Here is a 27,360-nt window from a genome sequence, read left to right as displayed (position 1 = left end):
AGGTAGCCCATACCTCAGGTTCGGCACTGCCCCAAGTTGAATCCGTCCTTTCCTTGAAGGAAGAATCTGGGGCTCTAGGTGAACGGCTCAGTGTTTTAGTGGGTTGGCATTCTCGCTGTGAGCCCTGCTCTGACCGTGGGCACCTACCTCCCCAGAAACTAGGTTCTTCAACCAGTTCCTCAAAGCCAGCCGCCGCCCTTGAGCCCCAATTTCTCACTGACTGAGATTCCTGCATTATTTCCCAGTGACTTGAAATCCTTCCTGCTGCCCCAGGCCCTGCTGGCTCTTGCCCCGATCACATAGCCCTAGCCCCAGAGTCAGGGTTCAAGCCCAATTACAATGACTTCAGGCACTCAATTAATGTTACTTGTTAATTATACAGGGAAAAAACCAGGATTTAATGAAAAAAGTAGTAAGTGTCTTTTTCATGAGGCAACTGGCAACATTTCCAAATGTCTCGAATGGGTCCAAAAGACACAGGAGAAAGAACAAAGTGTCATCTTCCTGCCCCACGTTCGGCAGGACCCCTCTCTGTAGTAGGATCCTAGTCCTAAGACTGGGCACTGGCCTTGAGCAGTGATGGACACAGGTGAAGAGTGAACTCCGCCTCGCACCTGCGCGGGATGACACTGAGGTTGCCTCTTCAGAAGCTTCCTCTCCTGGGTGGGATCTGTCCACGCTGAGCTAGAAAGACCCCGAGGGAAATGGATGGGACCCGCCAGATTCCACAGGCTCTAAGAATGAAGAATCCTCTTCCAGTTATGGAGATGAAGAGTGAGATAGTGTTTACCGAACTTCAGCAGTTCTGGAGCAGCCCTCTCGTCAGAAACCTCAAAGAGAAGAGATGAGGCGCCCAGAGTACAATGTAGCAGCCCAGACTTCCTATCAGACTTCCTTCGTGAAGGATCAGACACTTTGCTGAAAGTTCTAAATCAGTCTTTTTTGAAGTGTCAAAAGATACCGTGCATAGCACAGTGAAGGCCAATGGAGCCGTTTCGCCTAGGTTACGTGAAGGAAATCTCTCTTTGTGCTTTGAAGAGCAAGGCTTTCTTTTACATGTAAGCTATCCAGAGCTTTCCTCAGTTTCCTTCCCATTCATTCAGGGGACATCCAGAGACTTTATAATGCCAGCCACTATGCTGGCACTGGGGATACAAAGAATAACAAAGTATCATCAGCCCCAAACAATTCACAGGGCAGTAAAGGAGACAGCCACGTAAGCCACTAAAATACAACGTGATTGGTTCCGTAATCAGGAGACTGGTTCCGTAGAGAGTAGAGTAGTAGCACTGTGTGGTTAGGTCAAGAAGCCTGCACTTTTAACTAAATGACCCACATAAGATTTCTCCAGGTTGAAAGAGGTGGAAAAGACAGGGAAGGATATCCAGGTAGGAGACATGGCATGACAAATGCACAGAAACCTGCAAGCACACAGTGCACGCAACTCAAAGGAGTAAGGGGAAGAGCGGCAGGTGAAGGTAAAGAGGTAGGAGGCGCCAGATCATAACATGCCTCTGAGGGTTTGGACAGTGTCCCGTGGAATCGGAAGTCACCAATAACCTTGGCCAGGGAGGGAATGTTCAAATTTGAGATTCGGGAAGATATTGTCAATAACAAGGAGAATACACTTGAGAGACAGGATTGGCAGCTCTTATAGTGGCCAGGGTGAGATAATGAGGGGTGGGCACGAGGGCAGTGGCAGTGAACTTGAAGAGATGATAGATCTGAAAGCCGCTGAGAAGGTACAACGCCCACCAGCCGAGTGACTACATGGATGTATGTGTTGTGGAAGAGAGTATAGTCAAGGAGGAAGGATGGCCTTCATATCTCTAGGATGGTAGTATCGTTAATCCATATGAAGAACTCTTAGATGGGGTGGGTGGAGAGAGGGAGAAATGAAGTGGGCGTGCAGATAGATGTCAGGTGCTCGCATCGCGCTTGGTGGTGGTGTGCCGTTCATAGTGAGGTCTGAGGGCTGAAGTCCAGCAGCATATAGGAATTTAGGAGGAATTTCTCAAAGGCCACAAAATGCATGGCCTTTGAGAAAAGATATGTTACGTGGGGAGAATGCATAGGGAGACAAAGGAAGTGGTTTAAGGATGGGCCTCTGAGAGCTATCGCAATGCAGGGCAAGGGGAGCTGGGGAAGAAGCCCAAACAGGAGTTTCTGGAGAAGCAGGAGGGAAACCAGAAGAGCATGGGAGTTTCACAGGTTCCCAGTGGGAAGAACGAGGAGGAGGAACTGTCGATTGCTGCAACTGCAATGGAGAGGTGAGCCCGATGAGCGTACACGCGTGTCCACAGGGTTTGACAGCTAGTGAGCCTCTGCATCGGAATGATGGGGCAGAAGCCTGACTATGAGGGGTAGGACGTGAATGAAAGAGAAAGTGGAGACAGCAAGGCCATTTCCCCCACCCTCTAAAAACCTGGCTCTGAAGGAAAGAACCTGGGTAGTAGCTAGATGACTAGAGGGGCCGGGGAGTGGAAAGGTTTTGTTCCGGCTGTTTTGTTTTAAACAATGAGAAGTATAAGCAAGTTTATGAGGCAGAGAATGAACACACAGGTAGCTGAAGGTACAGGACAAAGAGAGGACGACACTCCTTAAGACTCATGAGGAAGCAGGAGGTGATGGCGTTCTGGAGCACACGTGGAGGGCACAACCTCGTGTGGGAGTAAAGCCAGTTCCACCAAGATGGGAAGGAGGGAAGCTACTGATGCTCTCGGTACGAAAGGGGAGGCAAGTCAAGGGCTGCACATCCAGGGTCCTCTGTTCTCATGATGGAGCCTAGGAGAGAGAAAAGTGAGGGGAATGACGTGGTGGGTTGGGGCTCAAGGGACACAGCAAATGAGGGCTACAAGAGTTAAAACTGATTAGAGATATTTAAAAGAATAATGAGTAAGATATGGTCTCTGCCCTAAGGAGCAATGCCAATACAGGAAACCCAACTTGGGAAGTTGGTAACTGTTTGCCCTGGGGTGGGGGGTGGGGGAGGTGGGTGGGTTTTAGCAGGTTCCTTCACAGGTCTAATACAGTAAGAGCAGTGATTTTGAAACAAATAAAGTCCTAAAAAACCCCCAAAACTCCAACCCCCTTTCTTTTGGCCACAGAACATGCTGAGGAAAGGCTTCAGTGATACATCTTTGTTTTATAAGAGTCTTCCCAATGTAGAGTTAAGTGACGAAATGACAAAAACAATGAAAAAGATGACCTAAATGTGGCCCACCAACTCTCATACCCTGCTAGGGCGAGTATAAATGGGTACAACCTAAATAAAGAGCAACTTTGTAGCACCTAACAAAAACTTCAAACGATGTTTGTTTCATCCTCACCTGAGGACGTTTTTTCCCGGTTGCTTTTTACAGGGAGAGGGGAAGGGAGAAAGAAAAACACTAGTCGGTATGCCTCCCATACATGACCAGACTGGGTGTGGCATATGCCTGGACCAGGGATCAAAGCCACAACCTAGGTATGTGCTTGGTTATGGGGTGATGCTCCAACTGACTGAGCCACACTGGCCAGGGCCAAAAAGAAAAGTTTTAAAATAACACAACTGTCAAATGAAAAACAACCTAAGTGCTTGTCAGCAGATCAGTGTGATGCATCCATATAATGGAATGTTTATGTTGCTATTGAATGAATGGAGTAACTATACATATTGATATGGAAATATCTCCAAAGTATATGGTTGAATGACAATAATAAGGTACAGAACCGTGCGTACAGTACCCTGTAGTATGTGGGGGGAAACGTACATAATCACCCACACGTTTGTTAACGTAAAGAATATTTCTGGCCCTGGCTGGTGTGGCTCAGTGGATTGAGCATCAGCCTGTGAACCAAAAGGTTGCTGGTTTGATTCCCTGTCAGAGCACATGCCTGGGTTGCGGGCCAGGTCCCTGGTTGGGAGCATGGGAGAGGCAAACCATCAATGTTTCTCCCACACTGATGTTTCTCTCCCCCTCCTTCTCCCTCCCTTCCCCTCTCTCTAAAAGAAAAAAAAATATTCCTGGAATAATACTTGAGAAACTAGAAACAGTGACTGCCTGTGGGGAAGAAAAGTTAATTTTCCCTGTATTTCCTTTTGTAACTTTTGAACTATGTACCATATACGTATATTACCTATTAAAAAGCAAAGTATTTTTAAAACAGCCTCTCATTTTAAAAATATATTTCATGTATCCTGATATACCCCACAAAAGGCAAGCAGCTGTTTACTGACTTTTTCAATGATGCAAATAATTTAATAAGCATTCCTGAAGAGCACAGCATGCTTTTACATTTTGGGATCATTTTGATCTTTAAGAAGATAAGGAAATATTTTCCTAAAGTATGTTACATCATGAGCACATCAATGAGTCAGAAGACGATTTAATTTTTAAATTGAGCAAACCACGTTTGGCCTGTGGGTGTAATTGGAACAAAGCCCTTTTGTTGCATTCCTAACTACCCAGACAAGGAAGCTTTACTGCGTGGGATGGGTAGGCTGGTGAAACTGGAATGAGCAAGTGACACGGTGCCCTTTTTCCATGATTTTGCCCTAACAGTGAGGTTCAGGAATGCAAAGCATATGTCTGAGAAATCTCCAATAAAGCAGTTCAGGTATTTCAAGCAGTATTCACAACGTCCCTCCCACCTTGCTGAGTTACAGTTGGAGCTCTGGGAGGTCACAGAGGGGCTTGAGCAGTTCATAGTCTTGTTGGGGAGTCTTAGGTGCCAGAAAAAGTACTAATCAGAATTGCAATATTATTCATGCAAAAAATATTTGAGTGCCTACTAAATACCCAGTACCATGCTAAGCACTTGACTTTTAAACTGTGTGTGATAGATACAGGACAATTAATGAGAAAATGAGGGAAGTAAGAGAGACGAAGCAACTCGTCCACAGTCACAAGAGTAGTGGGGACCAGAGCTGATGTATTTCAATGCAGGCATCTGTGGCCAGAGCCTGTGCTCTTCTAAGCAATGAGCAGTAGAATGAGGTGGGGTGGACAGAGCAGGCAGTAAGCAAGGAAGCAAATAAACAAGATATTTTCATGCAGTTGTAAGGGCTCTGAAGGAAATAAAACTGGGTAATGTGAGAGTGTGATTGAGGTTACTGCTTTGGGTTAGGGATAGCTACTTTGAGAGTGCCTCTGAACCCAAGTGATCAGAAATGGTCAACCACGCAAAGAGCTGGGAGCAGAGAATTTAACATAGAAGGGACAATGAATGCAAAAGCCTTGAGGCGGGAATGAATTTGGGGTTTTCAAGAAGCAGGACAGTGTGGCCAAAGGCTTGTGCGTGAAGAGCAGATGGCAGGACAAGCCATCAGATGATATTGGGCCACGCAGGCTATGGAGGCATTTAGGAGCCAGGCACCAAAAAGCCCAGGTGCTGCTGGTGATCAAGAATGGGGTCTGAAGCCAGCCAAAAGGCTCGGTAGTGGAGTGGGATTTTAGTGACCGCGAAGGATTAGTATGCTGTGGATAAATGGGGAAAGGGACAACCACGACTCAGAAAATAAAACACTCTAAGAGCTAGGGTTAATTTTTTGGTTGACGTTGTTCTTTGATGAGTTGTTATGCCTGAGACTTTGGGCTCTTCTGGGAGCACTAACCATTATTAAACCATGCCAGTTATCGCCTGGGCACGAGTCAAATGTGTAGGAATACATAATATACTCAACTATCAGCACTACCAAATAGAACATCATATTTCTTAATGCCCTTATGAACCCACCACCTACCTACCCATCCATTATTGGTTTAGTGCACGATGCTGTAACAGAAGGCTGAGTCCACCCTAACAAGATTCTAGTCTAACCCCTCCCCCCAAACAGAGAAAATACAGTGGTCAACACATCCTGCAGATTCTATTCTTAAGGATCATTTTGAGTGTTGCTATTATTTCCCCCCATGTTTCCCCATCCACTTTTAAAATTATCAAATATTTCAAGCATATATAAATGTATTCAGATTAATATAAAGAACATCTGTGTGATCACCAAAATGTCTCAAATCTTAATATTTTTTTGCCATATTTACTTCTGGTATTGTTTTGAATGGTTTAATTCACATACTTAAAAAAAAAAAAAGATCAAAGCCATTGATCTTTTCCTAGCCCTTCCCCCAATTTCCCCAACTCCCTAGAGCTAACCACTGTGGTTAATTTCCTATGTATCTTCTCCAGTTTTTTTCTTATGCAAATACAAGCAAATATGAACATAAAATCTATTTCACCCCTTTCATGAAAGGAACTAAGTGTGCTGTTCTACTCTTGTTTTTTGAACTTAACAATATGTACTAGGGATCATTCTATGTCAGTGCTTATAGAGAGAGCTCCCTTATACCTTTCTTTCCTGTTCGCTGCCCCCCGCATTCTACGGTGTGCGTATATCATGTTCATTCAACCAGACCCCTTTGCAGATGCTTTTGGATTTCCAGTCTATTGTTATTACAAATAATGCTTCAGTGAATAACCATGTCCATACACTGTCTTCTATCTATGCTGACATACCTGCAGGAACTCCTAGGAGTGGAACTGCTGGCTCCAAGTAAAATGAACTTGCAATTTTGATAATTATTGCTAAATTTCCCCTTTCACACTTTAAAGAGGAAACAAACTCAATATCAACAATTAAATGTCATTATATAAGTAATTTGGGTGGGATTATAATTATATCTCTGTTAGTAGAGAAGAGTGCATGATTCATATTTGAACAAGAATGCATTTTTGGCATTTCCTGTTGACAGGAAAATAATAGGCCCTAACTACTGATGATAAAATATATAACAATTGAAAACTATGACCAAGTCAAGTTATACTGAGCTGTGCTCATAACATTGTTTCACTTATAGATCCAGAAGGAACTCTGGAATAAAAGCCATCCTACATTGAAATATGTTTTCTACAGGTCCAGGGAAATGCAAGAGCTCTAAAGAATTTTTAAAGAGTTGAAAAAGCCTATCATCTTCAAAAATAAAAATAAAAAGGTGGTAATTGTCCCTTAACACACAGTTGGCAAAGGCATTGTTTTGAGAAATCCTTTAGCTGTTTACAGCACCCCAACCTCTAGTTGCTATGACTTCTGAGGCTATACCTCAGACTTCAGGGATTCAAAGAAAAACCTAACAGGCAAACTTTTTCAAGGCTTTTATAATTGCCTCAACAACAGCTGTGTCTTTAAAAAGTGGCTCAGTGGGTAGAAAGTATGCATTAGGTAATATAACCCCATAGCGACACCCGGTCCTTTCTGGAAAGGGCTCTTTTTAAATGTCACATCCGGATAATAAGCCTTGGGGACTTTGGACTTTGACAATGGAATCACAAGTAAGAGTGAAGTCTGCTAACAGACCTAAGACTCGTAACATCTAAAATTTTCACAAAAGGAAAAAAAAAAAGCAAAAACATCTTTTCTATTAAGATACTTTACCCCATTCCTCCATACCTGTCCCAATGTTCTTTCACTATTTATCTCCTTCCCATCCTCCATTTTGAAACATTTTTTAAAGATTAAATTTTATTGACAACCCCACAAACCTATTACTATGAAAGAGAAGGACCGGCAATGGGGGTGAGTATCTTTCTCTTGGTCTCCAGAGGCTGATGGTGTCGAAGTGTTCTTTGTTCTCAATATTCCCCTTTCAGCCCTCCTCCCCTCAACTCTGACACACACAGAGGAACACTCTCGCCTGCTCCCCACACTGCAACATTTGCACACAACGCATGGCAGAAGTTGATACAAACACTGTAACATCGTTGATCCATAACGGCATTCAGCTTTGTCTTTCACTGACTTTCAAACCCAGTTACAACAGAATAGCATAGCATTCATGAATGGCATAAACCCTGTCAATAAATAACTTTGTCTTCTTAACGCTTAATGTGGAACCAGGGATTTTATTTGTTGGAGGAAAGAGGGACTGGCTTTTACTGATTTCTTCAGATATCCAATACTCTGATTTTAGAATTTTCTTCTCTACTGCTTCTCTGCGCCGTCGAACATGCTGCTAGAGCCTAGACAGGGGGAATCATTTCCAGGCTGGCCGGTTGTCTTTCACACACAGGCACATGCAGTTACCTATGAACCTCATGGCTCTCAAAAAAGTCAGATATTGCAGAGAACTAGAAATATTGTGTGTGCCCGAGTCGCTGCCTTTTATTTTCTTAAGGAGAAGTTGCTTGGGGCTCTCCCAGAGGACCCTTGTTGGACACATTGGGCGCAGGTCAGCAGGGCACAGTAGATGGTGTGTGTGTCTCTTCCCTTCCACTCAGTGGGCAGCAGGGATGAGGGGCAGGAGGGGCAGGGTACCCCACGGCTGTAGCTGGAAACACACCTCCTTAATGTATAAATCCACAGCATATTGTCCTTTGACGGTTTAAAAAAGTCCAAATACCAGCCAAGATATTTTGAAATCAAGCTAATTAATTTTTGTAAAACGCCAAAGTATAAATTACTTGCTAAAACAAAAGGGTCTTTTTTTTTTTCTTTGTGAGACAGCAGGCTAACCTTTATGTAGTTATTTCCCCCCTAAACACCACTGCATGAAACAAAACCAATACATGCCCCCAAACTCCAACACGGAAGAAACTCAATTCTCTTCTGGAGTAAATTTGATGCATTATATTGTTTTTCTCTTCTCTATTTTACTTTTTCTTCATTTAGAGGACGAGGCCACAAATACAAAATTAAAGGCAACAACAAAGGAAAGGACAGAAAGCATTAATTTCAGACAAAATTCTTAAACAAAGATCTAAAGAGTCTATATTTTAAAATCATATTGGAAAAGAGCTATTCATTAAAAATAAAGCTTTCAAGTAATATTGGAACCTGAAACAATAACGAAGGTTTTTAAGGTGGAGAAGCCGTCAACTTTCAGAACACTTGCTCTAACTCATTAGTTCCTGCATACGAATGTGTCTGGGTTAAATTTACAACAAGAGGTTTAACCTCCACCAATACGCACTCATAACCTGACACTGCTGGACACAAATACAGTTCAGAAGAATGTGCTCTCTTACTTTCACATGAAAGAATGCCAAATCAAACTTGAAAAACCAGCCCTGTGATCCCTCTTTCTATGTATGTTTTATAATATAAGCAGTTCATGTTTTCTTTTTTACCCTTTATAAGGTATAATAATAAAATGAGTGCCTATAGTAATAATGTAAAATATTCAAGTCACCTTCAGATCTAGAACTTTACCATGACTGTTATATCCCCCTGTTCTTTTCCATATTATATTTACTTTTAAGTAAAAGCATCCTTAGAAGCAAGCATTGGCCTTAAGCATAACTCCAAACAAAAATTTTGAATCACTATAAGGATAAGAGCTGAAGTCTAATTATTGTAAATACAGGAAAAGATAACCAAATATTTAAGCCTTTACTTGTAATAGAATTAAATGCTGTAAAACTGGCAATCTCAATCAACACATTTCATGTAAACTCGAAGCTGCATGAGGGGACTGTACCTTTCCTTTAAAAGTGAGAATATAGTCACAGGTTCCGTTTCTTTATACAAATGTTGTCAGTGAGAACGGACAACTTGGCTACTCCTACACAGACAGGTAAGGAGGCTTTCCCCGTGAGAAACAGAAGAAATGCTCTGCAAGTCCCCAGGGAAGAGGGGAAGCGAAACCAGGGAGTATACAAGGCGAAGAGATTGCTTATCTGCATGAGCTAAAAAGCCACTCTAAATACGCAACATCACAAAAAATACTGCGACAGTGACGGTACCCAGCAGAGAGAATGACTGAAAATTCCCTCAGAGACAGTACCAGTATACTGACTGACGTGAGGTACTCAACTAACAATTTTCATGACAACTTAGAGAAATGGGCTTAAACTTAATATGTGGTTGTTTTTTTCTCTGTCAACAGATATCGCACAACATCAAACAGACACCTGTGAAAGGCTTGTCAGTTGAGAATCTTGCAATGATTCTAAACCTCATTCTAACATAACAGTGGACTTACCTTGTGGTGAACAGAAACATCCTAGATAACGCCCCCCTGGCCAACTGAATGTCATAGCCAGGAGTGGGGTAAAAAGCCATTACTCCTGCTACTGCTCTTTGTGTTCCTCCCAGGGTTGCAAAGCCTTCCTTCCAGCCAATTCCACATGCCTCCAGTCAGACAGCCTGAACCGCCCTGAACTCGCTAAGCTTAGTGCAGGTGGGAGGGACTCTGATTCCCAGTCACCTCTGTAAACTGGCCAATTAAAAGTTCAATTCCTGCTCTAGAAAAGGGAAGAGAGAAGGAGACTCTCAGTAATTCTTCCTGAGAAGCACCAGCATCCAAGGAATAATAGCACGCAGCTTAGAAATGCCAGAATGCCATTCTGTGGGCAGGAAGAGGAGGGAAGCAAGGAAAATCACCTGCTCATAAAAATGCATCAAACTGAAACCGGGAAGTTTCCTTGAATGATCTTCCCCGCTAAACCCACGCCCTCCTTCACATGCAAAAATGCCACTGTCTGCAAAAGTGTGTTAATTGCTTTAAGCTGCCCACAGTGTGGGAGGCTACGAAGCAGGGGCTGGTTCTCTCTCAACATCCACCAAAGCCTCCTAAAGCATACTGTGCTGAGAACGCTGCATCCGTATCACAGGGACAGAATTCAGTGCAAAGTGCCAGCTGAACTAACCTTGCTGCTCAATTGCAAATGAATAGGAGTCAAGCCCTGAGCTTTCTATTACCCATCTTTATTTACTTTACAGAGCACAAAAACACGTCACCATATATGGGTAAATGCTTAATAATTAGATGAGATCATTGTTCGAATGATGGTGGTGACCAGTGGTGAAAGGTGGGGAAGGAATGAGACGTTCACAGAGGAAAGCACTGGCTCGGAAAATCTTGAGTTCTAAGCAAGAACATTTTGTTTCCTTTACCAACTCTTTGAACTGCCCTAGTCTAAGCCTTGACAGATTTTCTTAGGGAGACATTTCTGCCAAGATAAGTTAGATAATAGGGTTCCCGCTAGGTTAGATGTAAGAGAATTCAGAAACGAAGCAGGAAAGGAGGAATGAGTCTAGATGTGAGAATAGTAAGCCCTGGGCTACTAAGAGTCTCTCCTGAACTCCGTTGTTTGGCTGGTCCCTGTATATACCTGGGGGAAGGGAGGCTTTCCCTTTTGTTCTTTTCTTATAAATGAGAAATCCTTCCTGGATATCTTTTCATGAAAATGCAGCTACGTACACCTGTGGTCCATTGGACTAGGAATTGGCTCATGAGGTGACCCAGGCACTTTTAAATCCAAGGTCACTATACAGGTTTCCAAGACAAATCAGACTTGCTCAACGCCCCCTAATCTCCCACCTAAACACTCTTTAAACTCCTAAAAAGATGATAAGCCCATCATGTCTGCTCTCTGTATGTGGAAGAACTAGACATTAGCATCTCACCCCTTTCCAAATTTCAAACCAGGATTTAGACCACAGCCAGATGGAAAGAGCTCCCAGTGACCAAATCTGGAACAATATGAGCAATAAAGTAAGAAACAGTAATACTGGATTATAATCCACAACCTATGACTGATATATGAAGGAATCCTTACTGATATAAATAGTTGAATAAATGAGCGCAAGGAAGAGACAGCTCTTCCTTCGAGAAGAATTCCAATGAACAAACGTGGCAGGAAATGCAGAATCATCTTTACAGCCTTACAGTAGTAATTGTTGCAGACGGTATCTGCTGGTGCATGCTGAATGTGGGAGAAAGTGTGAGGAGAAACAGGATATTTGCATAGCCTCAAAGTTATGTCTCCAAAGACATTTATTAATTACAGAGAGACAAATAATAACTTTATAATGGAGAAACCTGGCAAACTTCACCTTAACCAAGTAGTCAAGGTTATTATCACCAGTAATAAAACATCGACATGGGGTAATCCCTGCAAGGACACGCTAAGAAGGACATATCACTTCTGTGGTATTCTTGCCAAACACGCATAACCTCAATCTAATCCTGGGACAGTATCAGCCAAACCCAAACAGAAGGCATCCTACAAGATAACTGGCCCACACCCTTCAAAAGTGTCAAGGCCGTAAAAGGCAAGGAAAGACTGAGGAAGTAACAGGTTAGAGGAGACTAAGGAAACATGATGAGTAAACACAACATTTATAATGTTTATAATGCAAATTCACGTGTCCACATGAAGGAATCCCCCAACTGCAGTCGGGAAATTGGTATCAACAGTAACATCTGTTGAGCGCTTACGACGTGCTGGGCACTACCACGCGCGCTTTGCATGAGCTGGCTCTTTCAACCCTTTCAGCAAGCCTACGTTCGCTCATCAGACTCGTCTTTACAGATGGGGAGCTGTGAGAGCTGTGAACTCTAGGTTGTCTGAGGCCGCAGGCCGCATCTAACTCACTACGTCACACTGCCCTTCGTGCTGCACACAGACTTCCATGAGACTGGTGCAAACGGTGATGAGACAACAACCACATCGTTACACCACCGCCGAATGTTCATTTTATTGGGCCGGCCAAAAAGCTCGTTTGGTGTTTTCTGTACGGTGGCTCTAGAATAGTAGTACTTTGTTGTCTTTACTTTCACTCGGAACAATTTTGTTAGGTTGCATTTGTAACAGCTGTCATATCAGCATGCCGTAAGTTAAAAATAACTTAGCAAAATTGGTGAATTTTGGTGTAGCCATTTTAATATTGAAGATGGAAGAAAATATGTAACATTTTGGGCATGTTACGCTTCATTATTTCAAGAAAGGTAAAAGCACAACTGAAACACAAAAGAGAGGTGTGCAGTGTTTGGAGAAAGTGCTGTGACTGATCAAACGTGTCCAAAGTGGTTTACAAAGTTTCATGCTGGAGGTTTCTCGCTGGATGATGCTCCATGGTCGGGGGGACCAGTTGAAGTTGATAGCGATCAAATTCAGACGTTAATTGAGAACAATCAATGTTATACCATGTGGGGAATAGTCAGCATACTCAAAATATCCAAACCAACAAAGCTATTGGTGAAAATGAAAGACATGTCTTGTATTTTACAGAAAAAACTAAGCGGACTTTCTGGCCAACCCAATACCTAACATTAAGTTCTCATTTCCTGTGAGTGGGCTCTGTTGTAAGTGCTTTGAATGTCTTATCTCATTGACTCTCCATGGATTTCCTTTGAAGTAGGTTCTGTAATGCTACTGTGGAGGCCACAGAGTATAGTGGCTACGAGCTTGGTCAAACTGGCTGAATTTGAATCCACCACGAACTAGTAGAATCCTAGTGCAAACCTCCCCGGACTGGTGTGAGAATTTGGTGTGATATGCAAAGTCCTGGCCCACCATTTAGCACAGAGAAGCACAGATCAGTAGCTGCAAATTTTTATTAGGCTAATTTAGTAATCTTGAGACGTTCTTCATTTAGAAACAAGAAAACTTTTAAGTGAGTATCAGCTCAAAGATGAATTAATCTTGCTGCACAATTTGACACATTGGTCATTTCCAAAGTATAAGACACTGGTATATTACTTTGGGTGTTTTAAATTATAGTTTTAGAAACAGTTATGGATATATATTTTAAAAGATATTTGAATCAAATAATTTGAGAGACCCCCAGATTACCTCCCAGGAGCTTTTAGGGTTCTTCAGAACTTAAATTTGAAAACTGCTATTAAGATGTTATCCTTCAGAACTCTGAGCTTCTGGTCCCCTTGTTTGGCCCCTCTTTACCTCTCTCACTAGCCCTATCTTCACCAGCCTTGCCCCCAGTTCCCTCTTCCAGCAGCCAAGTCCCTTCTCTGAACCACTTGGTACAGACCTCTGTGCCGCCTACCTGTGCTTCAGCCGAAGCTTAGCTCCTCCTGACCATGCCGCTTTCCTGTGCTGGGGATCAGAGGTGCGGTGCTCTGGGCTGAAGGAGTCAGAGGTGTCAGTATCTGCAGGGCCCGGGTCTGCACAGGCATCTCTGGCAAAAAAGGAAAACAGGAAGTTGAGCATGATGGTGTTCGTGGGCAGGGGCACAAATGAATCTAACAAAAAACATGCCTGAAAATTAACCCTGTAGTTAGAGCAACGTTTTAAGCCTGCACCCACTTATGTTCTCTGCCCAGAAGAAAGCAAATCTGCTACTGAGGGTCCTCATCCTTTCCTATGTTTCTGTGAAGCAATGAGGTGTACTTTCAGTCTTAGAGTATCAGATTTTCCAAACAAGGGGGAAGAAAGACACACTGTTATGAGGCTGAACTCCCCTATAATTCAGCATCTTTGGGTAAGTGAAAAACTGGACTTGCTGAAGCAAACTGTTGGACAAGGTGGCTCCCTGAGACTAACTGCCCGCTGCCTCTCTTCCGAGGACAGCGCTCAGCAAGTGGAGCAGCCCTTGCTCTGGTCAGTGGGTGGCAGCTCAGAGCACATGCCAGCTCCTGAGCCCCAGCTATTTCAGATTGTTTGGATTCCACCACGCTGCAGGCAAGCGTTCTGTGTGTCTATTTAAATCCATCCTCCCACCCCGGTCCCAACACCATCCCCATAACTCCTAGAGAGTCAGAAGAAAATGTTAAGCCCCATGTGGCCAATGCATTCTGCCATGGAAACAGGCATATTTCTTCTCCTTAGGAGAGTCTCGGCTGTGGAATGTCCCAAGGCCCTGACTGCCCCCTGCACAGGGCTCTGAGGCAGGTTTGCCACTTTCCACTTTGCTGGGTACCAGCAGTGCTTTCAATGTGCAGCTCTTCCTAAGCCTCTAAGAGCTGACTGGTTTGCCCCTCACGTACCACTAAGTAGGAATCTGAGAAGGTGCAAACACATGCTGTTTCTCCTCTGCATAGGCCTTGCTATGGGGGGCGGGGGCGCGGAATTACTGAATGGTATTGATTTCTTGTCATTTCAAGATTTGGAGGGAGATGACCAGGGAGTTTCCATTTCTAGGCTAAAGTTGCATCTTCACGTTGATTATATTTAAGCACCATCGCCTCCTTCTGTACATTACTTTTCTCACCCAATTTAGAACTCCTGGCTTTGTATAGTTTCATTATAGACCTAACCGTGAAGTCTGAAGACTTGGTTGAGGTTCTTTCACTTATGAACTGAGTGACATTGGGCAAGTACGCTCTGAGCCTCAGACTCCTCAAGCGCAACATGCGATTAAGAGGCAGAGTGCACTATGGTTAGGAGTCCGGCTCTGCAGTCAGGCAGCCTGTCTGAGCTGTAGTCCTGGCTCTACCCACTGACCAGGTCCGTGACTTTGTCTTCTTCGTGCCTAAGTTGTCTCATCTCTGAAATGGGTGTAAAAGATTGTTGAGAAGCTTCAAATGATCCAGGTAAAGCCCTTAGAATAGAGCCTGGCACATATTCAGCACTCAGCAACCTAGCCACTCATATACCTATCATGCAGAGTTGCTATAAAGTTTCCAGACAGCGTCAATTAATTGTCTAGCATACTGCCTACACATGGTTTGTACACTGTCTTGCTCTAGTGCCTTCATTTTAGAGCTCCTTTCAACTAAGATGTTATGCAAAACAGACACAACTAAAAAGGCTTTAACTTATGCTGGAAATAGTAGTGAGAAGAGCCTTGGCTGAAGAATTAACTTGTCAAATCGTTTTTGCAGAATGCATCGTGTGGTCTGCAATTAGGATTCACATAGAACCCTCAGAAGCACCAACCCCAATGGCCATCTGGCTTAAGCTGTGGCAGAAAGCAGATTCAGAGGCATCTCACCATCAAATGTGTGAATGGAAAGATTACACGAATGTAAAGAGCACACCCAAGACCTTGCATTGCTATCGCCCTTGTGACAGCGAGCGTTCCTTTCCAGCTGTCCTCTAGACCCTAATGTCTGCTGGAGGAAAACAAAGACCAGGCCTGAGCGCTCACGAAACCTTTGTGGCATTTAATAACTTCCTCATTTTTGCCCTAAACCACAACTGTTGGCTCCGTCCTTTCTGCACAATGGTTGAGCCCTTTCTCTTTCCTTGCCCACACTGTACACAGTCACAGTGAAGGCTGGCAGGAAGAGCAGGCAAATGGGACAGAGATGGAAGCATGAGGAACATGAAATCGTCTTATCTTTTTAAGGATTTTCAATGCATGATTCATTTCACCCTGAGGGAAGTGGAGACCAGCACCCAAGTACTGCTCTCCATGGCCACCTGCTATCCTGTCACCTGCACCTCCAGGGGACCAGCTGAGGTTAGCAGAGGGTTTGTGAAAACCATATTGCTTGTTGCTGACTGCAATCCCCAGGCTAAGTCACAGACAGCCTCCCTGCTAACCTTCCCCTCCCTCCACCCCAGCTGGGCTGGCTCTGGAGGCTCCCGAGTGGGCTGTCTAAATGCACTACACCAACCAGAACAGCCTTGAGCAGCGATTTTCAACCAGTGCGCCACAAGAATTTTTAAAACATGCAATACCTGACTATTTAGTCAGGGGTACTGACCTCAAACCCTTAGGTTGTCAAATAAACAAATGACCAGCCAACACAATAGCTGTCCAATGTGAATGAATAAAAAGTATACCTATTTTTTGTCAGATGGGCAGAAAATATATTTTTTGGTTTGTCACAGAAATTTAGTAATTAGTTTATGTGAGCCATGAGACGAAAACGGTTAAAAATTGGGGGGCTAGAGAGAGTGGGGGAAGAATCACCAGCACCCAGAGGGTACTTTTTCTGCCTTAACCTTTTTCTGGAATAACCTGGAAAACAAATAAACATTTAAAAATCCATATGTTCCAATGAAAATAAATTCCACGGTGAATCTAGGTGGAAAATAGTCCTGGACTAAGTGGTGGGAAGCTTATTGTCCCAGAGCCCCCCACCCGGAACCCTCACTTTGCCCTTGTCTCCTCTTGCAGTTCAATACTATATCCGTGTATTGAACTTGGGCTGTCTCCAAAATCACATGTTTTCCTACCCACCTGAGGTTACTGTTCTACCTGCCTCGCAGCAGACTAGAATCAACCAAGGCTGCCTTAATCTCATCAGGAAATGGTGCTGAAATGACTACAGCAGACTACTCCAGGTCTTTCCTATAAAAGGACATGTATGCTTTCTCGTATGTCAGGGGAGTTATTATTCTCGTAGCTTTTCTGGAAGAACTAACTTTTTTTAGCCCCATTTTCCAGATGAACAAGCTGACACATGGAAAGTTTGTATATTATGGCTCAAACTACACATGGGATCATATTCATTTGGGATGAATATCACTGACAACCACTCACTCTTCTTCCTCCCAAGTTTAGTCTTTTCAATTTTTTTTCAGTTTATGTCATAAATTCCGTAGGCCTTGGATTTACTACCCCAGATTTGGGCATAATGGGTAAAGAATGGTGATGATGAAGACGTTAATTTAACATGATGAGTTTATTTTTACTTAAAAGATACTCAAAGGCTACAGTGTTTTACTTAAAGATACCAAAATACACATTGTAGAAACCCTGGGATCAATGAAACAGCTTCAAAGTGAAGTGTACAGAAACAAACCTCCACCTTATGGGACTACTTCCAGATTCCTGAAAGGTACCACTCTCTCCTGGCTTACCCACATTGTCCTTCAGGTTCCAGTTTGGACATCATTTTCTCTGGGTGCAGGTCAGGATGAGGCTCCCCCCTCCATGCTAGGAGAGTGGCACACTGGCAATTAAAGTGAAATTCACACCGCCCCTGACAGCCTGGGCTCCACTACAAACTCAGAAAGGCAAAGCAGGCTGGTGTGGTGCCTGGCTGAGAGAGTTGCTCAATAAATGACATACTGGTAAATGTTCAACAGATTTGTAACCTTTCTTCCCTACTATCTCCTTTTAATCCATAAATTAACTTGCTGACAAAACTAATGAGACTTTTTGAGGGGCTGTTTTTATGTTGTTTCTTGATTTTCTGCAGTTTTGATATCTCGAACTAGGAAGGACAAAATAGGAATCATAGCTGACCTGAGAAGGGTTTGCAGGGGATACAAAGAATATTGTGATCCTCAATCTGAGTATCATATTTCTACCCCCAAATAGTTAGGAAACAAGAAATCTAGGTCAACCACCTACATGTTGCTGCTTCCTATGATGAGTACATTCATATTTTCTCTTCTTCCTGCCCCAATATTCATAAGTCGTGCTTTACTATTTGGTATTTTAACAGTATTGTTAACTGTTTTCTGAATTAAGTTTCAGCCAACACAAGCAGAAAAAGTTCTGCATCATTCTGTTCCTGTTGCTCTCTTGAATACCATGAAACTTGGGGAAGGACTAGGGAAGCTGAGTGAAAGACTTAAGGAGCTCGGCTTCCTGGTTCCTGTTGAATTTAAATAGTTTTATTTTGTCCTTGGGGGGTGAAAAGGGGCAGGAGTCATGCTACTTGGCACAGACCTTACACAAGTGCTTGGTTTATCTGTTAGAATCAGTGATTTCTTCCTTTCTGTTGTGTTTGTGCAGTATGGAACAGCTTCCTAAGTGGCCACTTCCACTCCTGTCCTCTAATTCAGTATATACACAGGAGCCAGCATAAGCTTTTAAAAATGTAAATGGACTGTGTCATTCTCTAATAAAGTCCTAGCATCGCTCCTGCCTGCACGGTGGGTAAGATCCAAGTTCTTTAACTTGGCCTGAGACACTCGAATGACCTGGGTCCTGTCCACCCACTGGTAAATATTGCCCCTCTCACTCCATCCTGAGCTTCCCAACCCCTCCAAGCTCTTCACTTTCACACATGCTATTCCCTCTGCCTGGAACAGTCTTCCTCCCAATTCTTCACTTGGTTGGGCTGTCCTCAGCCTTGGTCCCACTTCAAACATCACATCAGAGACTGCCTCATCTACTGTGAATAGTCTTCTTCCCGGCATCTGGTCTTTTCCTGCAATGCACTTACAGCCACGTGTAACTGCACTTGACCATGGTCTGCTTCCTCTGCCAGACAGGAAGCTCAATGAGGTCAGGGCCCATGGGTGGCTTTTCTTCAGTTTTGTTTTTTCAAACTGTTCCACACCCAAGACCCAGCACAATAAGTGGCTTATGGTAGGTACGCAATACAGATTTGTTGATTGAATTGCAGGAGATTGTTGAGGGAATAACTGTGTAATGCACCCAAAATGGAGCTCTGTGCCTTTAAACTGTTAAAAGCATTAAATTGTTTACATACATGTTTTGGGGAAGGAAGAAATCACTTTTCTTTTAGTCACTTTCTATATAGCTTGTGAGTCAACTTCTTTGTGAAAATAGAATTTGGCCCCAACTGTTGGCCCATTTCTTTAGCAGCTGGCTTTCATGGAGTACAGAGGACCAGGGGTGGGGGAAATATGGCCAAACCCTTCGACCAATAGCTGGCACAACTTGGCACAGGTTTGCTGCCTTCTGTTTCAAAGCAGCCAAAATGCTTTTTGAGATTAAGCAGACAGAAATGCATTCACAGGGGGCTACATTTGTCCTCAGAGGCTTTTGGAGAAATTCCTTTAGATTTATGCTGGGTGTATATTTGTACTTGTTTTCATAATTTGCCTTATTAAAAGACGTGTTCTTGGTTTCCCATGTTCCTTTCCTTCTTTTTATCCTGCTCCATGCCCATCATGCACGAAGCCTGACTTACTGTCATCTCTCTGTCCTGTTAGCAGATCTCTGGTATCATCACCAAGAGCTCCCCAGCACTTGTCCCTTCAGTCTCCTTAGAAGGGCCGAAGGCCTGCACTCCCAGCTTCTTGAGTGTCTGGGCAGACTTTGAGAACTGATGCTGCTGGGTACAGATCTTTGTTCTTTGCCTAACATGGCTGTTCTTCATTTTCTGGTGGCTGAGCATTTATCAAAGGTTTCATATTCTTAATGAATTGCCCTTTCTTTAAAAAACCCTTGTTTCTGATACTGACCTTTTGGTACCTACATATTACGATTTAACCTCTGAATCATTGTTCCTTCATTACTCTCATTTTTTTTTTCTTTTCAAATCATTACTGACCATCTAGAAAGCTTGCTTTGTATTCCCTCAGGCCTGTGTCTTATCTGGTGCTTTCCATCTCAGGCGTAACCACACCTTCCTGACTTCACCCACCCTGGTCTGGTGTCTGTGCCTCTACTCTTGAGTCTCAGACTCGCGTCCATGTGTGCCACCTGCTCCTCTTGCTGCTGCTTTGTCTCACTTAATTTCCCCTGAAATGACCCCAATGAATCCACATGTAATATTTACACCCCTGGCATTCAGCACACTCCTGATTCTTTCTGAAACCATACGCTTAACTATCGCCAGATCTTAGCCAATGACCTCTGTGCCAGCCTTATACAAAGACTGGAAAAGGGTGGGTAGGGGAAAAGCCAAATCCTGGTTTTTTATGCTCACCCAAGAATATGTTCTTTGATTTTAGAGAGGGAGGGGTGAGGCAGGTGGGGGGAAGAAACATTGATGTGAGAGAGAAACATCCATCAGCGTTGCCTCCTATATGCACCCAGACCAGGGACTGAACCTACAACCTAGGCATGTGCCCTGACCAGCAATCGAACCCACAATCTTTTGATGTACAGGATGATGCTTCAACCAACGGAGACACGTGGCCAGGGCAAAAAGCCACATCTTTTATTAATCTGCTTCAGATATACTTTTGACTTCACCCACTAAAGTCTGTATCAGCTAGCCCAAGGCAAGTGCACAAGAAAACCAAGGGCCCTCATGCAAGGGTTTGTAGTTACACTGATAACTCCACCACTGGAGGGGTATGATACTCTCCACCGCCACCTGGAGCCCGGCCTTAGGTCAACTCTAATCAGCGGCAGGCTCCTCCTATTCGGGCTCTCTCACTTAGTAGGTGTTTGGCCTCGGGCAGGTCACTTAACCTCTTGTGCCTCAGTCTCTTTCTCTATAACACAGGACAACAGCACCTGCATCAAAGGGTAGTTGCGAGGCTAAATGAATTGACATATGTGGAGCACTTAGGACAGTGCCTGGCAATAAATGGAACTTCTTACCAGTAGAACAGAAACTTACATTTATTGGCCACACGGTATGTACCAGATACTGTGCTTTAAAAGCTATTCAGTTAATTTTCTTATCATCTGAGACAGTGATGATCCTCATTTTACAGATAAAGAAAGTGAAATGGAATACAAGTTGAAAAAGTATGGCCAAAGGCCACCCCTTTCCACTCCTCCCTCACTGAATGCCTCCAAGGAGAACGGAATACTTTCTTCTTAACTACCACCAGCCACATGCCAAGCCACGCATGCCTGTCATTTCTTCCACATCACTCTTTTGCTACTCGTATGAGACAAAAAGGTATACATGGAAACAGAAGACCAGCAAATATACCAAAATGTTACAATTGGGTAATAAGATTATGTATGATATTTTTCTTCTCTTTTTTTTATATCTTACAAATTGTTTACAATTAATACTTATTGTTTTGAGCATCAGAAAAAGTAAATTAGCCCTAATTCTCCTAACTAGAATGACTATAAGAGGCTGATTTCTCCATACTTTTAAAGGAAGATCTGGTTGGGAAATGGAAGTAGAGGTACCTATCCTGGGAGCCAACTGGGGCAGTGAGAAGACTTCACGCTGTGGCAGGATTTACTGTGGGAGCTTCCGCAACCACTGAAAATACTCATTGAAAAGGAAGCGGGATTTGGGGGAAATAGGTATCAGTAGAGGGAAACAAAGCCTCCCTGAGAAAATTCAGCCTCTGCCTTTCTTCCCTCACCAGATCTTAGCCACACCAGAACACTCTCTCTAGTGTTGCCAAAGAACCACGCAAACCTCTGCAGTGAACCGTCACAGTTCCTTACTTTACTCTCACACACGAGAGCTTGAAAGCATCTTTTGTACATGATTGCATTTGGCCCTCGTAATAATCCTAAAGAGCAAGTGGAGCAGGTATTACTTACTCCCCGTTCGCAGATGCAGACAGCCTCACATACGGTCAGTTACTTGCTCGAGGTCAGGAAGTATAGGTTACATAGCTGGCCCGTGAGGCCAGGGTCCCTAACTTTAACTTCCATACTCTCTCTCTTATGTCATATTGCCTTTGGATTCTATAATCTTGAAAGTCCACTGATACAGGTGACAAACATTTAATACTGAAAGCTTCTTTAAAGGGAAAGCTTATTCCAAAGAAGTAGGAGTTACTGAAATTCAGAAGGGGCCCCTCTCTGTCCCTGGCCCAACTTCCAGTCATCCCTAGATCTATAGAAATGACGAGGCTAGCTTTTGAAGGGCTCCCCAGCCTTATCCCTGCCCCCCAGACTGCTTTCCTGCTCTTGACTCAGAACTTGTTAACACTGGTCAGTCACACTGCTGAAATGATACAGGATGTGTTTCATGCTCAAACTCAGTGCCCACTTCTGAACCCAGCCCAATCATCCACTCACTCAATCAACAATCATTAATGTCAACCATGGACCATACAATGGACTAGACATTGGGCTTGTAATAGTGGCAAAATAGACACAGTCCCTCCCTCTATCTAATTACAGATTAAGGGGGAGCACATGCAAAATCACAGTACAAATATAAAATTACAAATCCTGATAAATGCTAGGGAGATAAAGTACATGAGACAAGTGTAGTCCACTCAGCACACCTCCTTCTCCTTTCCACCTACTTTCTTACATTGTATATACAGTGGTACCTCAGTACTCGTCATGAATTTGTTCTGGTGAGTGGCAAACAAGTCACGATTGGTGAAGCATTTTCTGTTGCGGGCTGGCATCATGACTCATCCAAGGTCTAGCAAGTGCGATGAGTGCCAAGCGAGTGCCAAGCACTGAAACATTTTTTCTTGTCAAAATGTGACGAGTACCAGGTTTGACGAGTTCTGAAGCCAGTGAGTGCTGAGGTACCCCCATGTATTCATTTCCCTCCAATCACGTGCCTCACAGACAGCAGCATCAAAGCAGCAGGCCCAGAAGTTGTAATTACCTTATGGAGTGCTCTGAGCCAGCCCAGGGGCTGAATCCTTACCTCCACAGTTTATTGTAGTCTTCACAACCAATCTCTAAGGTAGGTAGGTACTTTTATGCTATTACACCCCTAATTTACAAATGCGGGAGCCGAGACTCAGAAGCAGAGGTAATTGCTTCAACTCTAGTGGAACAAGAATTTGACTCCAGATCTGGCTGGTGACAAAGCCTGTGCTCCTAAAACCATTCAATACAGTCGATCCTTGAACAACACAGGTTCGAATTGTACTTAGGTGCAGATATTTTCAGTAAATGTATTTTGTCTTTCTTATAATTTTTTAGCCCTGGCTGGTGTGGCTTAGTGGATTGAGTGCGAGCCTGTGAACCAAAGGGTCACTGGTTCAATTCCCAGTCAGGGAGCGACTGCATTGTGGGGCCAGGTCCCCAGTAGGGGGTGTGCAAGAGGCAACCACACATTAATGTTTCTCTCCCTCTCTTTCTCCTTCCCTTCCCCTCTCTAAAAATAAATTAATTAAACCTTAAAAAATAATTTTCTTAATTACATTTTCTTTTCTCTAGCTTACTTTACTATAAGAATACAGAATATAATACACATACAAAATGTGTTAATCGATTGTTATTGGTGAGGTTTGCTGGCAACAGTAGACTATTGGTAGTTAAGTTTTGGGGGAGGCAAAAATTAAATCTAGTGTCCCCAACCTCCACTCAGTTCAACAGTCAACTGTAGTGCTAGTCTTACTGAGTCTCTCTTTTCTTCCTTGGCCAGGTACGGTGCCCACTTTGATGGGGTGCCCTCTCGCAAGAGAAGATGCCTAATAAGCGTTTGTTTAATGAAAATATGCTCTGAGTGGACATTAGGCAGCTTCCTGGCGGGCTCCCTGCAGTTGTCTATCCTATCTCACATGGATGGGGATTGCTCTCTCCCTGAGTGAATGTGTACTGCTGATGCTCTGCCTGGACCGGATCGGCGGAGTGTTGGTCCACTGGGACAGGTGGGGAGGGGGTGCACAGAATATAATGCACCTAATGACCAGCCCTGTAACTGAGACAGCAAAGGGCATGTGAAACAATCTTGACATCCTGAATCATGGGACACCAGTAGAGGGGTAAGGTTGGAGCCAAATAGAATCTGTCCCAGTCCAAGTTTCCCTGACATGCCTCTTTCCCAGACCACACTGCATGGTGTAGTACCAGTAATGACCTCTAGGAGGGCACATGGAAAGGATCTACCGAGACAGGAGCAAGAGAGAAAAGGGAACAAGCTGCATTATGGTGGAAGTTGCAGGCAAATTTGGGAATACTTCCTTATTTCCACAAAATACTAGGACAAAGGAGTTTGAATGGTTAGTAGACACCAAAAATGGCCATATATGCATGCACTATTACAGAGGTCAACAGTACTGGACCAGCAGCCAGGAGACCTGCACGAGGTTGGTATAGATGACCTTTAGGGTTCCTTAACTTTTAACACGCTATGGACCAAGGTGAAAAAGGGCATACATGACAAAGCCAAGCGAGAAAACAGCTCTGAGTACCTGCATCCACAAGTCAGGAACACTTTCCACATGCAGGCTCCAAGTTCGAATGTGTGTGGAATTAAACATAACTTCTGACTTCCAGAGTCACCGGAGACACATGGGATTTGAAGTCAGAGTGATCTGAGCTCTGCCAGTCCCTGGCCACTAGTCTCCGTGAGCCTCAGGACCTCATCTGCAAAAAGGGGACAGAGTCCCCTGCCTGGTGGCACTGCTACGGGACCCACTGAGCCTGGCCTATGACAACCACTGTAAGGCAGGAGCTATTTTCATTCAACCCAAGTGGCCTGTCTGAGAGAGAGGAATAGGGAAGTCGCCTAAGGTGTGTGACAGGGTGGTGGCACCACGATGGGTTCTTCTATTCCTTAAAAAGGGAAACTACAAATGTCCAAAGCATTTAGGGGGGATATAAATATTGAACTCTGAAGTGGAGGTTACTTTGCATGTAAAAACAGGAAATTTGGGGCATCGCCTAAGCCTCTTAGGAAAAGCCTAGCAGAGGACCCAGTGCCCGGTGTGAAAGAAACGACTCCTCAAGTGCAAGGTGACAGAATCAGTCTGGGGTGTCTTTCTAGCAGCCTCCTCTCACCCAGAGCCTCAGCCCCGGGGCAGGGATGGCAGTCAGTTAATGTGTCTGCCAGGCAGCTTTAAAAACATGGGGGCCAAATATGTGGTAACAGAAGGAAACTAGACTTGGGATGGCGAGTACACAATCGAGTTTACAGATTCCGAATTGCGCTCTGCACCTGAAATTTATATAATGATATCAGCCAATGCTACCTCAATACATTTAATAATAAAAAACTCATAATGAGCTTGGGCCCAGGTGTTTCGAGCCTCTGGAGTCTTCTCACCTTGGGCTCTAGGGTAAGAGACCCCTCCTCTCCGGCAGGCAGGAGGAAGTAGGGGGGCTCTGGCTCTGGGAAGTCCCTGGGGCTGGGGGTGCACAATGTAGTCTGTGGGAGCCAGTATTTCTCTGTCCCATCTGCTTGCAAATAAGTTGCTTCTGTCCTAGACCTGTCTAGAGAAGAAGGGTGGACATTAAAAATGGAAATGGAGATTGTCATTCATGGGAGAAAATAGGTCCCTTGCTGAATTTGGCATCGGCTAAGGAATCTTAGGAAAAATTAAGTCACCCCCTCCCCTTGTTGTGAGGGAGGCCTAATCCTTACTTTGCCCGAGAGGATTATTGGGTTTTAGAAGGAAGCTCACATGCATTTTTTTAAACAGCTCGTGCCAACTGCCTTTGTGTCCACAATATGCAAGATTCGTTCTGCTTTTTAAGGTAGATAATAGATATCCCATGCTATTTAAATGCCTCCAAATCTCATACCTAAATGTTTCCAACCTCTGCTATCACCCAAAGCAGGACTCTTTCTGTCTCCCAAGCTTTCCTCCAGCTTTGCTTTATTCTTTGGAAGCACAGTTTAAATGGGGAGCAAGGTACCAAAACGCAGGCCATTGGTGGAGAAGTAATTGTTTGAGGTTACAATATCCTTTTCACGGTACTTGTAATTATGGTTCCATGGACTAAATTTTTACTTGTCTCCATCATTCTTCCTCTCCTTTGTTATTTCAGGATTAGTGTAATATAGTCTAGAGGGGTTTATTTTGTTTGTTTTTTTAATCCTGTATGTCCCTACTCACCCCAACACTACCTTATCCTTCCGGGGGAATTCTGTACCTGCTGACACATATAATACGAAAGTGGGCCTGACAAAATCTGTGTATGTCCTGAGCATGGCGTTCTCAAAACGCAACTTAAAATTATTACAAATTTGGCACCTGCATTGGTCTTTACAGTTTACAAAGCATTTCACCTACCAAATGTAATCCTTGTAACAAGCCTATGCAGTATTGTCTCCCTCTCACAGAAATGGAAACTGAGGCCCAGGCAATTTAAGTAAGTTGCTGAAGGTCACAAAGAAAGTGGAAAAGCCAGAACCCAACACATTATAAGGTTCCTAATGTGTTTACCCCCTTCTACAACAATCGCAAACCTGAGGGCTTAGGGACACATTGGTAGGGCTGAAAGATATTCAGAAAACAGCTAGTTGCTTTATCTCAGGAAGAACATAATTCTTTAGTATTTTCTTGCTTAGGAGTGATGATTTTTGGTGGTTTCCATTGGTAACTACTACATTTTACCCTCCCTACCAGGGCTGTTTAATTTCCATCTGTAGTTAGAATTCCTGTGTTAACTCTGGGGCCAATTGGACTGCAGATGAGAAGGAATTTGAGCCTCCAAGCAGTATCTCAGGAGACGGCTGGAAGACAAACTTTCAGCTAGTTGTGTTCACATCTTGGGCCTCAAGTCCCCATGCAATTCCCCAGTTCCCAGGGCCTGCCTAGTCTTCCAGGCTGGGATGAAAACCTGCCTCTGATACCAAATTCCTTCCAGACTGGAGCCTTTCCTTGTTAATGTCCACTAACCCATAAACAGATGGTATTGGGAACAAGAGCTGAGGGGAAGGCAGGTAGATTTTATCTACTGGGCTTCCTCCTGCACAGGGCACTAACACAGGGGCAGGCATCAGGCAGGAATGTGGCAGGTGCTGGGACAGCCAAGTCAGGCCAGGCCAGGCCAGCATAGGCAGGAAATACCCTGAGTTGTACATCATCCCTTGTCTCCCCTCCCACTGCAACCCCAACACACCAGGCCTGGGAAAGGTACAGAACCCAGGACAAAGAGAAGGTAGTGGACTGTGACCTCATGTCACGAATCCAGCTGCAGATCCAGCTGCAGATCGGTGGCCTCCAGCCCCGCCAGACCTGGCTCAGTAGGGGAGGCGGCCTCCTCTCACTGTGGCATTCCAGCTGCTAGTGGTAAAGAGGTAACCATGGGAACCCTCACAAAAGGCTTTAGGTTGAGGGAAACAGGCTGGAGGCGGCGGTGAAGAGACAGAGAGGGACTTCAAGTGACAGTCCTGCAATTCTCCTAACTTTAGCCATGCACGTCGCTTGTGAGTCAGAGTAAGGGACAGTGGAGCTTGCACACAGCGAAGCAGC

General features: G+C 44.1%; 1 protein-coding gene across 12 annotated transcripts in view; it reads right to left on the bottom strand.

The window, feature by feature from the left end:
- The window catches only part of SHROOM3 (shroom family member 3), a 277,506-nt gene that overhangs the window by 40,231 nt on the left and 209,915 nt on the right, over positions 1-27,360 (bottom strand). For 10 of the 12 annotated variants that reach the window (XM_053923113.2, XM_053923112.2, XM_053923115.2 and 7 more), the window contains one exon: positions 13,766-13,897. In XM_053923113.2, coding sequence (XP_053779088.1) covers positions 13,766-13,897 — 132 coding nt within the window. Of the gene's footprint in view, positions 1-2,660; positions 2,785-9,956; positions 10,192-13,765; positions 13,898-27,360 lie in introns of those variants that run through there. The other 2 variants (XM_053923121.2, XM_053923118.2) reach the window with 2 other exon arrangements.

This window comes from Desmodus rotundus, chromosome 4, assembly GCF_022682495.2.
Source record: "Desmodus rotundus isolate HL8 chromosome 4, HLdesRot8A.1, whole genome shotgun sequence".
Classification (NCBI taxonomy): domain Eukaryota; kingdom Metazoa; phylum Chordata; class Mammalia; order Chiroptera; family Phyllostomidae; genus Desmodus; species Desmodus rotundus.
The sequence above is the reverse complement of the archived record's forward strand: the minus strand, read 5'-3'. Positions and strand labels throughout refer to the sequence as shown.